At 30.0% G+C, this 16019-nt stretch overlaps 1 protein-coding gene across 1 annotated transcript; it reads left to right on the top strand.

The window, feature by feature from the left end:
• The first annotated feature begins 12914 nt into the window (after positions 1-12914).
• LOC117927852 (transcription factor bHLH130-like) lies at positions 12915-15645 on the top strand. The gene is made up of 6 exons (XM_034847545.1): positions 12915-13925; positions 14319-14647; positions 14737-14907; positions 15007-15072; positions 15168-15236; positions 15335-15645. Exons 1-6 carry the CDS (start codon positions 13379-13381, stop codon positions 15377-15379), a joined length of 1227 nt encoding a protein of 408 aa, XP_034703436.1. The 5' UTR covers positions 12915-13378; the 3' UTR covers positions 15380-15645.
• Positions 15646-16019: the final 374 nt, after the last annotated feature.

Genomic DNA, 16019 nt, shown 5'->3' with positions numbered 1-16019 from the left:
TTAGATGCAATTAGGGCAGCACAGACCTTTTAATAAACATACTGATAAAACTAGACATGGTCATGGATTTTTGGTCTAAAGGTGTCTAGGCCTTTCTTCTTTAGGTTTGTGAAGTGGCTAGGAACTGGATATGGCAGAATTGATGTTAGTGGGTACCTTTCTCTTGGAATGGGTTAAGCTTTACATAGACCATCAATCAGTGTCTGTGAGAGGCTTTGTAGATTGTTTGTGCTTGGAAGTTCAGAGAGGGAGGTTGTTTTTTGTTTTTCCTTTCCTTGTTTTGCCTTTTGGCACATGTTGTATAAGTTGTGTGTACTTTGTTGTGCTCTTTTTAAGGCACTATTAATATATTCTCTTTTATTGCCTGTCAATAAAAAAAAAAAGTATTTGTGCTTTATTTATATCTTTGCATCCTCCATAATGTACAAAGGGATCCCCCATCACATGCAGCCTGCGTTCTCATTTATGGTCTACAGACTAAATCAAGCCAAGTTTGGGAACTCTTGTCAGTCTGGTGAAGAAACCCTGTTACAGATTTGATTAGATGAGGTTTGCTAGAGGACCTGATGAGCCAAATTAGTTTTCTTTGCTCCAATAATATATGTAGTTATTGGAGCTCACAGGATTTATCACAGACGATGGTGCAACTGGATTTACCTAATTGGGAAAATTCTTAAAAAAGAGTGGTGTGAGAGAGCAAACTTATTATTATTTTTGATAGTTAAAATAAGCAAATATATTAAAAGCTCGGGAAGGGCACGCAAAGTATGTGTGTGAATGAAGTTAATGAGGTTAAGTACATTGAGATGCAAGCTTTTCTGTTGATTAATTTACTAGGCTAGCTTTGTGCATATTTCTCAGTATACTTCATGATTATTTAGTTTCATTTACTCCCATAAGTGGAGAATCAAGTAGGTAACCTTCAAGCTGACCCAGTTAGTGTGGAATTGGATCTGATTATTTAATTTAGTCTGGTCACCAGAAGCAGAAGTTGAGTCATAATTGTAATGTTCCTAATAACTTCTATGACTTGGGCAGATTAGGCTCTCCATTCCTTTTGATTCTATCTTCTTTATGACATTGCTTATTCAATTCTAATTCCCCATACCTGTTCTGTTGTGCTACACTCAATTATAACAACTGATAGGAATAGAATTGGATGTCAGCCACCTAAAAGCCTGACTTTGATCTTCTATTTGGTGTTATTTTAAAAATTAGATCCTGAAAATCATATTTGATAACCTTCCTTGCTGTTATGCTTGCAGTGCAGAACGTAGATAGCGTGTAGATTGTGATTCTAAATTCTAGTATAATGATAAAAATGCTTTCCTGGCATTTTTTTTATATTCCCTGGCATCACACCCTACCTGAACATCTAGACGTGTCCAAGGGCACATAGCTGTGGTCCCAAGTAGTTCACTTCACTAATTCGAGCCGAATTAGGTGCAGAAAATGGCCCTAGTAAATGCCTCCACTTATGAGTTCTTTTGACAATAGGCACTTTATCTTCTCAGCTTCAATATTCCGAGTTTCCTTCTATGGTAGCTAAAGAAAGGAAAGATTGGTATTCAACCTGTGAATTCTTATCACAATACTGACAAAACAAGTATCTAAGTACTGGATGCTACCCTTACCAAATTCCATATCCAAAGAAACAGTCTCCCATAGGAGAGTGATTCTTCTCATAGGGGAACTCTTGTGCTTTCAAGACACACACTTCACCTTTTTTTTTACAAGGAACTATTAGTTATGCTTAAAAGTCAAGTTTTCAGGAAATCATCGAACCAAATACGCCTTTACGTGTCCTTGTTTCCCTCCACACAAACAGCTCCAACTTTATTAGACTTTGAATGTGAAAGCTGTCTTTTTATGACTCACTTGTCTTTTACCTTTTGTTGCAAGTGAAGATTCCTAGAGCATGCATATTATCCTATCAAATGTTTGTGTAATTTGCAGAAAGCTCTCATTCTTTCATCCTTTTTTTCTCTAGTTTAAGAGTCTGTTTGGTTGGGATAACTTTTAACTCCTGTGTTTAGCAGTAGAAGAAGTGGAAGCAAGAGTTTAACTTCTGTATAAACACCCTTAAAACATGTGTTTTAACTTTCAATGCTATAGACGTTAATGCTTAGGTAAGATTCAAGTTCTTTTCATGGGGCTTGAGTACCCTAACAGTATCGATTAATTGAGAACCAAAACAGGATCTAGCATCTAGTATTTTGTGTGAATATAGGATAGGATGCATCATACATTGAGAAGGATGTAACATTAAAAGTTACAACTTACAAGTAGGTTGGACAATAGCTTTTATAGAGTGGCATCGATGCATATAACATGGAATAAACTTAAAAGCTTCTTCCTTCTCTGAGAACAGAGGGAAAAAATTCCCAATACTGAAAACTATGCTTTCAGGGAATGGTACATGGTATATATCTAACTTGTCAATGGGAATGGTACATGGTATATATCTAACTTGTCAATGGGAATATCATTCATCTTTGATTCTAGTCTGCTTACTCATTAGAAAGTTGTTTGTTTAAAAGTAGGGAGGAAGAAAAGAACATATTTTTGATGAAATTTAGTAGCACCAATATTTTAGGCTATTTCCTCTAACATCCAGGCATTTATTTTAGCTGGTGGTAAAGCAAACCTCGGGTGATATGGACTCATCCTTCTCCTTTTTATCTTGCATAACCTATACATTAGAATCACGGATCTGTCCTTTTTATCCTACGTCACTGCATGCATAGAAATTGGGCCCCTTTTATTCATTGTGAGAGATCACTTGGCTGGGCGAACAGCCTAACACTACCCTTTCAAGGTCAGGGCATTTTGATTTGGACAAAGAATTGTCCCACTCCCATCCACTAGGGCGAATTCCCATAGGAGTGCCTCAGCAGGACTTTTAGCTGTACTAGCACAAGTAATTATATAGAAAATCACTGAACCAGATGAAGTTTAAGAGGGGCTTTTTGTTGAATTAAGCTGATTGATATTCATAGATTTGTATGATTAAGAAAAATTCTATGGACCGTCTTATTATTGTACTAAACATTTAATCTGGGTTTTCAATTAAATCTATATTATAATATGTATGCCCATAATTGTAAGTTTATTACTTAATGTACAGAAGATTCAAGATGCCCAGAGAGAGAGGAGCATGTCCAGTCAAGCTCTTATCTAAGTAAACAGTTATCATAGGATCCGAGGAGCATGTCCACTCAAGCTCTATCTAATTAAAAAAGTTAATCATAGGATTCGAGGACCATGTCCACTCAAGCTCTATCTAATTAAACAGTTATCATAGGATTCCAAAAACAAATGCTACCCAACAGCCCCTACTTTTTTGGACAGTCCTTATAAAATAGGGCACTCAAGCCCCATAAATTTGCCCAATAATTGAGGGGAGTGTCCTCTTCATAAAGATTTTGTGCCCTAGTTAGTGGCCAAAACATGTCCTCATCTATTACCACACACACAAAAAAAATAAAAATAAAAAAGAAAAAGAACATAAAAGAAAAGAAAAAAAAAATGCTTGAAGGATATGAGAACAATTGGGTTATTCTATCTTGATCTAGACAATAGATTCCTTGAGCTACAAATTTGGCTTTGTTTCCACACAAAAAAAGAGAAAGAATAAAGCTCTTATTGGATTCTATAATCTTAATGTGTGTGTGGGGAGAGATTCCCATTAGCACAATAATTCTATTTTCTTAAGCATTGAGAGGATTATTATTAAGGGAACAAGTTTGTGGGGAATGTGCCCCAATAATTAGGGCACAAAAGACCAAGCATTAGGTGGGTGTTACCTGTTGGTGGGTACCTAAACACATTCAACTACCTACTAAAAGGCAAGTTTTTGGTTGGAGGGCACTTTTAAAATTTGCTTTTTGGAAGGTTGTGGGCTTGGCTCTCTTCATTGAGACAACTTCCTAGTGTTATTTTATGCTATTTTATTAATGTTTTTTATTACAATATGTTATTCCTAATTTTTATGTTTCTATCATAATCAAGCTTAAACTTTATCTAGGTCCCATTTTTAGCTAGAAATTTGAATTGAAGTGCAAGTTATAATTTTTAAAACACAAATTTTGTATTAAAGATTTTTATCGAATATAAAATATTTTCTTGCATAAATCTAAGTAAGGAATAATTTTTTTTTTATTTTTCATTAATTTTTTGAATTATTAGTTTTCTTAACAAGTATATAAACTGTCATTAAGTTTTTAAAAAACTTTTGATTTCTCATAAGTTAATATCTAAGTATACAAATATCACTTGTGTGTGGATCCTTTAAATGTTATAAAATGTTTTAACCTATTTTCACTAAATATCAATCAATTTTTAGATGAAATGGTCAAAATTCAATTTATAATTGGTATCAAAGTAAAAAGAAAAAATAGACTTTCTTTTATGAGAACCCTATTTTGGGATAGGGATAGGTGTGATATCAACCCTAGATATATATATATATATATATATATATATATATTTTTTTTTTTTAATTTACACCTTTTAATAAAAGGTAATATCATACCTTCTTTAAGAAATACTTACATTGCCTAAACTTTAGTTTTAATTTGATAATACATTTTATCTCCTCTCTTTAATTATAAAAAAAAAAAAAAATAAATTAAAAAACGGTTACATTATGTTAGAGTTCGATGACGATGTGAATTCTATTTGATTTAACCCGTAAAGCTCATGGTGCGACATATGTGGTGAAACTATAATATGATATATAGTTTTAGGGTTATGATGATTATATTTCTACGATAACTACTTACAATTCTATTTTTTTTTTATGATATATAGTAAATCTATATATTTTTATTCTATTTTTTAATTTTATTTTTTATTAGCTCTTCTCGTTATTGTGTAACAGATTATTAATTTATTTTGGTTAGTTATTAAGCCTCACATGTAATACTAATTATACTATAGCCGATTAAATGCTTTGAATGAATAAAGTGACAAACCACCTTGACCATGACATCGATAGTCAAGGAATTTATTGATTATTTTAATACTCTGATGGGAGTTGATAGGTTTCATAAATTACAATTTCCAATCAAATGTGGCAAACAACAGTAATAAAATTTTGTGATTAAGTTTATAATTAGGAAAAATCTAAATTATTCAATCGACACTTACCGAATATTAAATATGAGTCATTCAAAGCGTACAGTAAAATACGAACCTTCATTCTATAAACATATGAAATTTGAGTACAAATAAATATAATTCGTGTATAAAAAAATGATATATTATGATATAAAATAATAAAATCAAGATATAAATAAATTAAATTAAAATATAAAATAATGAGATTTGAATTATATGTTTTTATATGATTTGAATTATATGGTTTGAATTAAAATAAATAATAGATTCAAACTCAATAAATTCTTTTTATATGTTTCTTTAAACCCATTTCACTTATTTTCCTAAATTATATAAAAATTAAATAATTTTAAAATATATAAATTTCTAACTAATTTTAATTATATTTGATTTTTTTTTTCTGTATTTTTCATAAAATTAAATATAAAAAAATCATTTTCCTTAATATTTTTTCTTTAATACTTTTCGGGAATCAAACAAAACTTTAAAGAAATAAGGAAGAAATGTGAAAAACTTTTTGTATTGAAAACTATTCAAAAGAAAAAAAAACTTGAAATATACTTAGTTAAGAGTAGATTTGTTATTATCTTGATATTGTAATTCTTTGATTTGTTTTGTGCTTTGTGTTAAATGATCGACGGAGAGATCAAATATGAATGAGAGAGATCAAATAATTTAGAATTAAAAGAAAGACAAGTATGATATTATCAAAGTTTTATTAAAGTCTAGAACTTTTGCATATAAAATACGGCTTTAACAAAAAAATTACCTTATCATTACTTTCATATTAAATTGTTTTAAAAGTCATAAATATTTTAATCAAAACTTCCCAAACATTTCATATTTGACGTAAAAAATAAGCTTTTGGCTTTTCAAATGTCAATTCAAATTAAAGCGACGGTACAAGTCTTTATGATTTGTATCAGTCTTGACTGTTATATCAAGATTCACTTACGTGCAATAATATTAGTTTAAAAATCTTATAATTAAAATCACGAGCTCATGCATGAGTCAAATCTTATAAATGAGAGGCGTCAATCAAATATCGAGGATCGGTTATATTCACATGATATTGTAGGAGTTAAACCTAATTAATGATAGTATCTCATCAAACACAACTTGTATTTCGAAGATATGAATTTGAAAAGTTGTCGTCAAATTCCTTTAAATGATTGTACAACATAGAAGTACTACAAAAAAACTTTTAGAACTCTTGGTAGGTATGATATTGAAGGTATTAATGTGATCAAAATATGAAAAAAATAGAATTAAAATTGACCTAGTCATATTCTTTTAACATCCATGTATAAAATATAACGAATAAATAAAAGTAAAAAATAAAATAAAAAATCATACCATAATTTTTATTAAAAATTATTTGTATTATAATGAGTGTACAAAAAGAAGTTGGTTAAGAGAAGTTATATAGAGCTTGTAGAAAAGGAAAATGATATACTTAGAAAAAGGAGTCAAAGCATTTTAATGACCCATCCATTTTTCTTATGTCTTATCCAGTGAACAGTGGTTCTTGTACAAGAAATTGATTCCCCAATGGAAGAGACAACAAAAAGATGGCTGTCAAGAAAGTGATTTGTTGCCTAAGGGACAGGGCACTTTGAAAATGATATGTGGGTTTTTGAGAAACCATGCTCTTAGACCCATGGTGTTTTTTGGAGTTGTTTCTTTCTTTCTTTTTTTTTTTTTTCCAAGTTCAAAGAACATGGCTCAATTGACTTGGGTTCATCTTGGATTTGAGAAAAACAATTGAAATTCTTTAAAATAATTTTTAAAAATTATTAATTGTGTGGCTTATATATTTTTTTTTTGTCATTATTTTAATTGGAAATTAGCTTGATGTGGGCATGAATGTTTTGACTTTGATGACTTTTTAGATGAAAGATTAGTTTCACACTCATCTCAAAATAACCTACTTTCTTCTTTTATTGACTTTATTTTTTATGATTTTGAAATGAAAATGATTTTTTGAAGTAGGTTTATTATTATTATTATTATGAGAAATATAATGATAAAATTATTAATTGTGTTGAATTTCTTTCACATTAATTTAAATGGACACAAAAATTTAAACAGTTTGACATTGACGCGTATACTTCTTAACCCTTTCACATATGAAAGATTAGGACTGTATTTGTCTGACAAATTTATATATATATATTTTTTTTGTTAGGTGAAATTCATTGAAGACGACTTTTTATTTTTTTATTTTTTTATTTTTAAATGAAAATGATATTCTCATCTAATCAACCATCTATATTATTTTTATAGTGAGATATTCTAAAAAGTTAACAATATTTGTAAAATAAGATGATTTAGGGTTTAATTACCCTAAATATTTTGTACAATATTTTCTTTGAAGATAAGAGTTGACTTTTGTGCCAAAGTCAAATAATGGAATGGTTTAGGTGGATTAATATTATAAAAGATTAATAAAGCATCATACCATAGGCGTGGGGTTTACTTTATGTATTAAGCTTAAAAGTAACATACAATGCTTTCATGATTAGCTGCCATTGATTAGCTTAATATGTGTGAATTATTAGACTTTTTTCATTTTTTATTTTTTCATAGCTAAGATTATCTGTTTGGCTTGATTAAGAATCCTAGATTTAATATTTTTAAAAAAAAAAAAAATTAAACCCATTAATTATTTATATTTTTAACATTTTTAATTGAATCATTTGGAGTCACATTCTCTTAATAAAAGTTTCTAATGTCATTGACTTGGGTTGAGTAGAATTGAATTATTAGAATTCGTTTGACAGTGATTTTAGGAAGCGTTTTTAACTTAAAAAGTGCTTTTGAAAAAAATTAGGTGTTTGACAAAATTTAGGAAATACTTTTAAAATTTTGAAAAATCACTTTATAGCATTAGAAAATCACTTATAGGGTTTTCTAGAGAAACACTTATAGAGAAAACACTTTTACTAAAAATGCTTTAAGTAGAAATACTGCCCAATCACATTCTTAATTAATACATTAAAATAAATACAAATACAAAAGGTAAAGTAAGAAAATAATAGTTAAAATTTTGTCCTAGACTTATTGTCAAAGAAAATTGATTTTTGAACAATAATTTAAATAATTTTTTATCATTTATTTAATTTTTTTTAGAAGTAATTAAAATGAGTTAGGTTGTACTTATCTATATTTTGAATAACAAAAATAACATTTTGTAATTTTAATTGAGAAATTAATGATAGTTCAACATTCAATTTAGAACAAAATCGTGAAAACCAATGAGTATTCGAGTATGAACACCTTTTTCAAAATCAAGTTTCGTTTAATTCAGGAGTTATAATCATATCTTTAGAAATGGATTTATGGAATGTAAGGTTATGTTTGTTCTCGAAAAATCCTAAGAAATGAAAAAAATATTAAGGAAAATGATTTTTTCATATTTGATGTTGCTAAATATAAAAGAAAATTAAATATAATTAAAATTTTATGTATTTTAAAATTATTTAATATTGTTATTATGGAAAGAAATAAGTACATATGAAAAAATGAGTTTGAAGAAACATATAAAAATAATTTATTAAATTTAAATTTATTTTTTATTTTTCTTATACTTTTCCTTTCAAGTTTTTTTTTTTGGCATTTTCTTTCAAATTTGCCAGTAACCAAACATAGCCTAGGGAAATGTAAGATATTCATTTTAATATTTAAATAATCTTATGAAATATGATGGATGTGAGATTTTTATTTTAACTTTTGGTTGGAGTGAAATTTTCAAAATTTGATTATTTTTTAATTATTATTTTAACATTTAGTTGTTGTATAAATTGTCTTATAATTAATACAAATTTAAAAATGATCCTTTAAATTATATTTATAAATAAAGAAAACAACATTAATAGATTGTCCTTTTTTAAATTATGCCCTAATAATGCTACAACAAATATTAAAACTAAAATGAGTATGAGTTTAATTTCCTTTATTTTAGGAACTATTTCACATTAAGTAATTTAGATTTAAAAAACTGTGGTTCCCAAACAAGCTAATGTTCAAAGTAGAACTACATTAAACAAAGATGCCCTAACTAGCATGCAAAAATCATAATTAACCATTCTACTAGATAATCTAGTACCCTTATGCATGAAGATAATCAATTCGGTCATTATGGTCGGGCTCTATTATGGATTTCTGACCACATTCTCCATAAGGCCCTCTTATCTCTTCCTTCTTCCAGCTCAGGTTATGGAATAAGGAGAAGAAGGAATCGAGAAGAAGGTATCAATAATAACTGGTTTTATTACGGGACAACTCATGATGTTCATATCGATCTATTATGCGTCTCTGCATCTAGCATTAGGTAGACCTCATATAATAACCGTCCTAACTCTACTGTATCTTTAGGTTCATTTCTTTTGAAACAATTAACCTCATATAATAAATGTCCTAACTCTGCCGTATCTTTTGGTTCATTTCTTTTTAAACAATCACGAACACTCTCTATCTATTCCAATCGATTACAATAAAGAAAGAATCATTATCTTATCAATAGAAAGCAACATTACAACATTGAAAGTAGAAAAATGAGTATCATATTTATGTACTAAAGTACTGATATGAGAAAGAAGTGAAATTGTTGTTTACCATTAAATGTCATTTATAAATCGGAATAACCAACAAATCAACAAAGTTACAAGTTGAATTCCATAGTAAAAAATAGTACATGTGATGATAATTACAATGATATGATCGTGCTAACTAAATATATTTTCATGTCAAAAAATATTTCTCATAAGGGTATTTCAAAAAAGTTTTCTTAACCCACTTGAGCATAACAAAACAAGATATATGAAATAGACGATACTTTTATAATGAACCATTCTTTTTACTAAGTATTTAATTGACATTTCAATTGAAAACCATGTTTATATGTACACATAAGCTATTATACAAAATATAAATACCCTAAATCAAACGCTAATTCATCATGACTATGTTAATGAATATTATTGGAGATTACAGTCTAATAGTAGCATGTATATTAAAATGTAGGTGTGGAAGTAATGGTGGGATACTATTTATTAATAAGTGTTATTTATGAATCGTAATAACTTTTAAAAGCAAATATCAATCATGATTAGTTGAACTTCATTGACAAAAACATAATATATAGGCATCATTATATAAGCATTTTAGCAATAATAATCATAATATCCAATTTTTGTGTCAAAACTTTCTTGTACGCTGCTCAAACGGTCTCTTTAATTTACTAGTATAATACAACTTTTAATTTAGAGATCTTGTATAAAAAATGTTAATATAACAAAACTGAACCTAATTTTAATCAATAGATATCTTAATAATGATTGAAAAAGTTGAAAAAAAAAAACCCCTAAAGGTACATTCACAAAAAACTTGTTTTGAATATAGATGCCATACATGGTATGCAAAAGATATGTACATTAAATACTATGTAAGCATGTGAAATCTTTGACATTAATGTTGTTCATCGCGATTCATACTCTTTTCATTTTTTCATTTATAGCAAAGAATCCTAATGTCCAAGCACATAGTGGCTTGTTTTAGCGCAAAAGTTACCCTCAATAGCAAGCAAACTCGGTATACATGCTTGTTTCAATGCCTTAATTGACAAGCAAAAGAATGAGATACCTTGATAGTAGGCACAATGAATTGATTAAGGTAGTGTTATCAATCATATGGTCACTTAGATCCTTTATTTATAACAAAAAAGACCTAAATGCATATGCGCACAAAGACCGATTTTGAATAAAGATTCTTAAATGATATGCAAAACGATAGCCTTGTCCGATTTCTTCCAATGACTTTTTATTAAATACGAAAGATTTATTACATATGAATTTTTCTTTAAAATATAAGTTAAAAAAAGGGTTCATTTACAATAAAGAATCCTAAATTTAGAGACACATGAGGCCTTGTTTCAGACAAGTGCCCTAAATGGAAAGCAAAAACAGGATGATTTTAATGTTAAGTGATATTCATCTTGATGTATGATCACTTGCTCTTAAAGAACCCTAAATGCTACATGGACACTTGTCTCTGAATGGAAATGCCCCAACAAATGATATGCAACAAGAAAAGGAAATTAGTATTGTAGAAGGAAAAAAACACAAAGTTCATATATATTATATAAATATATATTTTTTTTGGGTACAAAAAGAAAAAATGGTTGATGGAAGCTGCAATTGTAATTGCTATTTATTAATAAATGAGGACATATGAATCCTAATGACCTATAAAGCAAGATAGGATCACAAGTTGAGTTCCATAGTAAATTTTAAAGAAACACACACACACATATATAAAAAGTGAATGATTGTAAATAAAAAATAGATTTAAAATTAATAAATTATTTTTATATGATATTTTAGTTATTTTAACTTTTCATATAAAGATTAAATAAGTTGAAAAATATATAAGTTTCTACTTAGTTTTTGGTAGTTTTTATGATACAACAAAATATGATAAAATTATTTTTTTTAACATTTTTTTTCTTTTCTTAGAATTTTTTGAGAATCAAACATAACCTTAAAAAATGATCTTCTAATATTTAGTTTTACTACCAAAAAAAAAAAAAAAAAAACAAAGAAACAAAGAAACCAAATAAAATAAAATAAATTGAAAAGTTATTTTTTTTACAATTTTCTAATCTATATATAGAATAATTAAAATAAATTAAATGAGTTTAAAGTAGCACATAACAAAATTTTATTAATTTTAAATTTAATTATTATTTTCCTTCATTTTTTTATTTTACTTTTTTATTTTATATACATTTTCTTTTCCTTACATTTCCTCTCAAATTTACTAGAATCAAACATAGTCAAAATCTATATTTGATTCTTAAAAAGTTTGAGAAAAATATGTGAAGGAAAGAGGGTGGTTTTTGAAAAAAATGAGAGAAAAAAATAAAGAAAAATAAAAGTCAATTTTTTAAAACATATTTCTCCAAAACTTATTCTCTTCTTTTTTTCTTCTAGAATTTAATTTTTTCTTTTATTTGTGTGTGGTGCAATTTGTAATCCAAACCAGCTTAGGCTCATTAAAAAAATGTTAATATGGAGAAAAATAAAATAAAATTTGTAGGTTTTAAATTCCATTACATGTAGAAAACATATTACTTACAAAAATAATTGAATAATAATTGCTGTAACCAACAAACTCCAAGTCTCCAACCATAGTTTATAAACCAACTCAACATATCACTCACAATGATTATACCTTTTTGGATTATCTTTATCACCTCCAAGAAGATGACTTTTGCCATTCAAATACTTAAAAAAAAAAAGGGTGACCCACAAGTCAACATATTAAATTCATTTATTTCCTCAATTTCCTTTTCTTTTCAAAAGTTTTTACTAGAAAAATACAAAAATTAATCCTATACAATTGTCCCCTAGTTCTAAAAATTAAAAAGTAATTAATCCCATAAAAGCCCTTCTCCACCTACTTGCCTCTTCCCTAGAACCAAAGACTCCCATCAATAACTCTCCATGTTGTAAGAAAGCCAGCTTGACCCATAAGCAAAGCATCATATGCTTTCAAGTTTTATAACAATTTTCTTTGAATAAACAATTCACCTGTTTCTTTCCAAGGCCCAAAACCCTAGTAATTTCCACACAATTTTAGGGCTAATTTGGTCAACCCAAAAGGTGGCTTTCCATGCAGAAGATGGCATTTTCAGTGATAAGACTAAACACCAGTGGCATTTTGGAAAGTTTTGGTCAATAAATACACAAAATGGGCTAACAAGATTGTTGGGTTATGCTCCTTCCCTCTCTAGTTTCTCTACCTATTTTCTGTTCCTCCAATCGGAGCCATTCCTAGTTTGAAGACCCTTAAACCCTTTTGATCCATTGCTTTCAATTCTGGTTCAAATTCACAAAACCCTAATCCAAAGGTGCAGTCCTACAACCCTTTTTTTGCCTTCTTTCTCTAAGTTTCATTGAACCAACAATCCTCTTTTTCTTTTTCTTTTTCTCTCTCTCTTATGGGTCAAAAACCCAGAAACCAATGATGATTCTGAAGCAAAGTAGGCTCAAAAAACCTAGTGTAAACACAAGGAGAATGTATAGCAATGCAACCATGCAAACATTTCCAGTTTTGGCCTAAACTGTTGGCCTTCTTTGTATTAGTTTTTTGGCCTTTTTTCTGCAGCATTTGGAATTGGGATCTTCAGAGAAGAGCATTTTAAGAGCTTGGAATCGATATTTATCGCGCTGTGAATCGTGTTTTGGATTGGAAGATGTATGGTCTTGGTGGCTCTCAAGCATCCTTCAGTAAATTCTCAGAAGAAGTGTTGAGAAAAAGTGGAGAATTAATGGCCCCAGATGTCTATAATCATCAGCACCACCCCCACCAAAACTCAGGCCTAATGCGGTACCAATCTGCACCAAGCTCACTTCTTGGGAGTTTTGTTGATGGCAGCTCTGTCCATCTTCAGTCTTCAAGCCATGAAACCGAAACCATGTTCGCGAGGCTCATGTCGGGTAGTTCGGATTCTCAAGGCCTGCAGGGTGTTGGAGCTATGAAGCATGAAGAAGAGGTGATGGTGGAGGGTGTTCCACTGCAGAATGGATACTCTAATGGCTCCCAGATGATCTACAACAGCCAGCCAATGCAAACTATATCCGTTCATAATTCAGCGAGTCCCCGGACTAATATGGAAAGCTCCTTTATGACTTCCATGGCCGCTGAGAATTCTATGAAAATCAGGAATGAAAATTGTTCCAGTCTTGTTAGGCAGAGCAGCTCCCCTCCTGGACTTTTCCCCAACTTAACTTCTGAAAATGGTATTTGTTTTTCTTCATTTCTTCATTCATTTTTGTTTCAAACTTGGTTGGTAGTTGAAAAACTGATAGATATTAGCCCTTTTTCTTGCATAGAAAGTAGAAGGAAACATCCTGACTTTTCTCAGGAAAATAGAGTTGACTTTGGCTTTTCTATTAGTTTCCTCCCATTGAGTAGATTGGAAGAAAGTTTACAGAAAAACAGGAGGAAAAAGAGGGAAAATTCTAGGAAGGAGTGAAAAGAAAAATTCAAGGAAATGGATTACATGTGGGCTAAATCTATGAATTTTTGCTTAATCTTCAAGTTCCAATGGAGCTAGAAAGTGAAGCTCTAGCTTACAATTAGATCATATCGAAATTTTTTGTCCCAACTAAAAAACCCTTATCAAATGACAGGATTTACTCCAACCAGGGAGATGGGAAACCTTAAAGCAGGCAACAGTACTAATGTCGAAGCCAATCCGTCGGTTAGCAGACTGAACAATCAAATAAGCTTCTCATCTGGGTTATCTTCTTGCAATGGACTAATACCTAAAATCTCCGAAATCAGAAATGAAAACATAGGGCTGCATAGCCCCAAGGATGGCAATAATGGTAACAGCAGATGCTACATTTCTAACTTCACAACAGATTCCTGGAGTGATTCTCCCTTCAGTGGTCTGAAAAGAATGGCTGCTGATAATGATTTGAAGATGTTTTCGGGTTTAAACAGTTTGGAAGCTCAGGTATGTGTATGATTCCTGGCAGCTCACTTTGCTATTCTTCTTGCTTCCTTTCAAGTTTACTGATGCTTTTATTTGTTCGGTTATATTAGAATGTGGATTCGCGATATCGGTCTCTTGGCTTGACTCACCATCTGAGCTTGCCTAGAAACTTCCCTCAGATCACTACTATAGAGAAGTTTCTGCACTTCCAAGACTCGGTTCCTTGTAAGATTCGAGCGAAAAGAGGATGTGCCACCCACCCCAGAAGCATAGCAGAGAGAGTAAGTCTTCTAAGCAGAATATTTCCTATTCCCATTGCCATGAGATGATGCAATGATTCATTTCTTCAGAATAATCATCTGGGGTCCGTGTTTTTTCAGGTGAGAAGAACCCGAATCAGCGAAAGAATGAGGAAACTGCAGGAGCTTTTTCCCAACATGGACAAGGTATAGACTGAAAACTTGATCTGCCCTCTTGCATATCTTCATGGAAACTGTGATGATAGGCTTAAATTTTTTTGGGTTTTTGTCGTCTTTGGCAGCAAACAAACACAGCAGATATGCTAGATTTGGCAGTAGAATACATCAAAGACCTTCAGAAACAGGTCAAGGTATAATAGAAAAACTACTTTTGAATCAAACACACATGATCCTCCAACCAACTCTGATCCTGATCTCTCCCCAAACTTTTTTTTTCTTTTTCTTGCAGACACTTAATGATACTAAAGTCAAGTGCACATGTTCCAGCATATAATACTCTGAATTCCTTCATGGTCACCGAGAAAATAGAAAGGACAAGATGGGAAAATGGGGAAGAAACCAAAGCTGACGTCTGGGATTTTAGATGTATTGGAAGAATCGATATACATATAGTACTGGTAGGATGATAATTAGAAATTTTATCGTTTAGATTTGAAGGAGAAATGTGCTTTAGCTTTCACTGTAAGACTGATATCCAGTGTGAAGTTGATGAAGCTAATTAATGAAAAGTATGAATTGCATAGGATATCTTGAAATTAATTATCCATTGTTGCTAAGGTTATAAGAAAATTCAATTTCCCATGGTGATGAATTTGGTTGGTAGCATAAAAATTTGCAACACTCAATGGCCTGAGTAAAAAATATCTATAAAATCAGGATATATATATATATATATATATATATATATTTATTTATCGTTAATTTTAAAGCAAATACAAGACAAGGAAGAAATTAAGAAATGGTCTCTAGATTTCATTGATAAAAGTTTTTGTACAATATATACTTGTCCTAGTATGCGGTCAAACTAAAACAACCAAAAATTAATAAGAATAAACTAACTAAAATAAAGGATGTACTAATTACAATCCCATGATTTTCGTATTTGATTAACCTTCCTTATCATGCCCTGTCAA

Source organism: Vitis riparia, chromosome 13 (assembly GCF_004353265.1).
Source record: "Vitis riparia cultivar Riparia Gloire de Montpellier isolate 1030 chromosome 13, EGFV_Vit.rip_1.0, whole genome shotgun sequence".
NCBI lineage: Eukaryota > Viridiplantae > Streptophyta > Magnoliopsida > Vitales > Vitaceae > Vitis > Vitis riparia.
The sequence above is the reverse complement of the archived record's forward strand: the minus strand, read 5'-3'. Positions and strand labels throughout refer to the sequence as shown.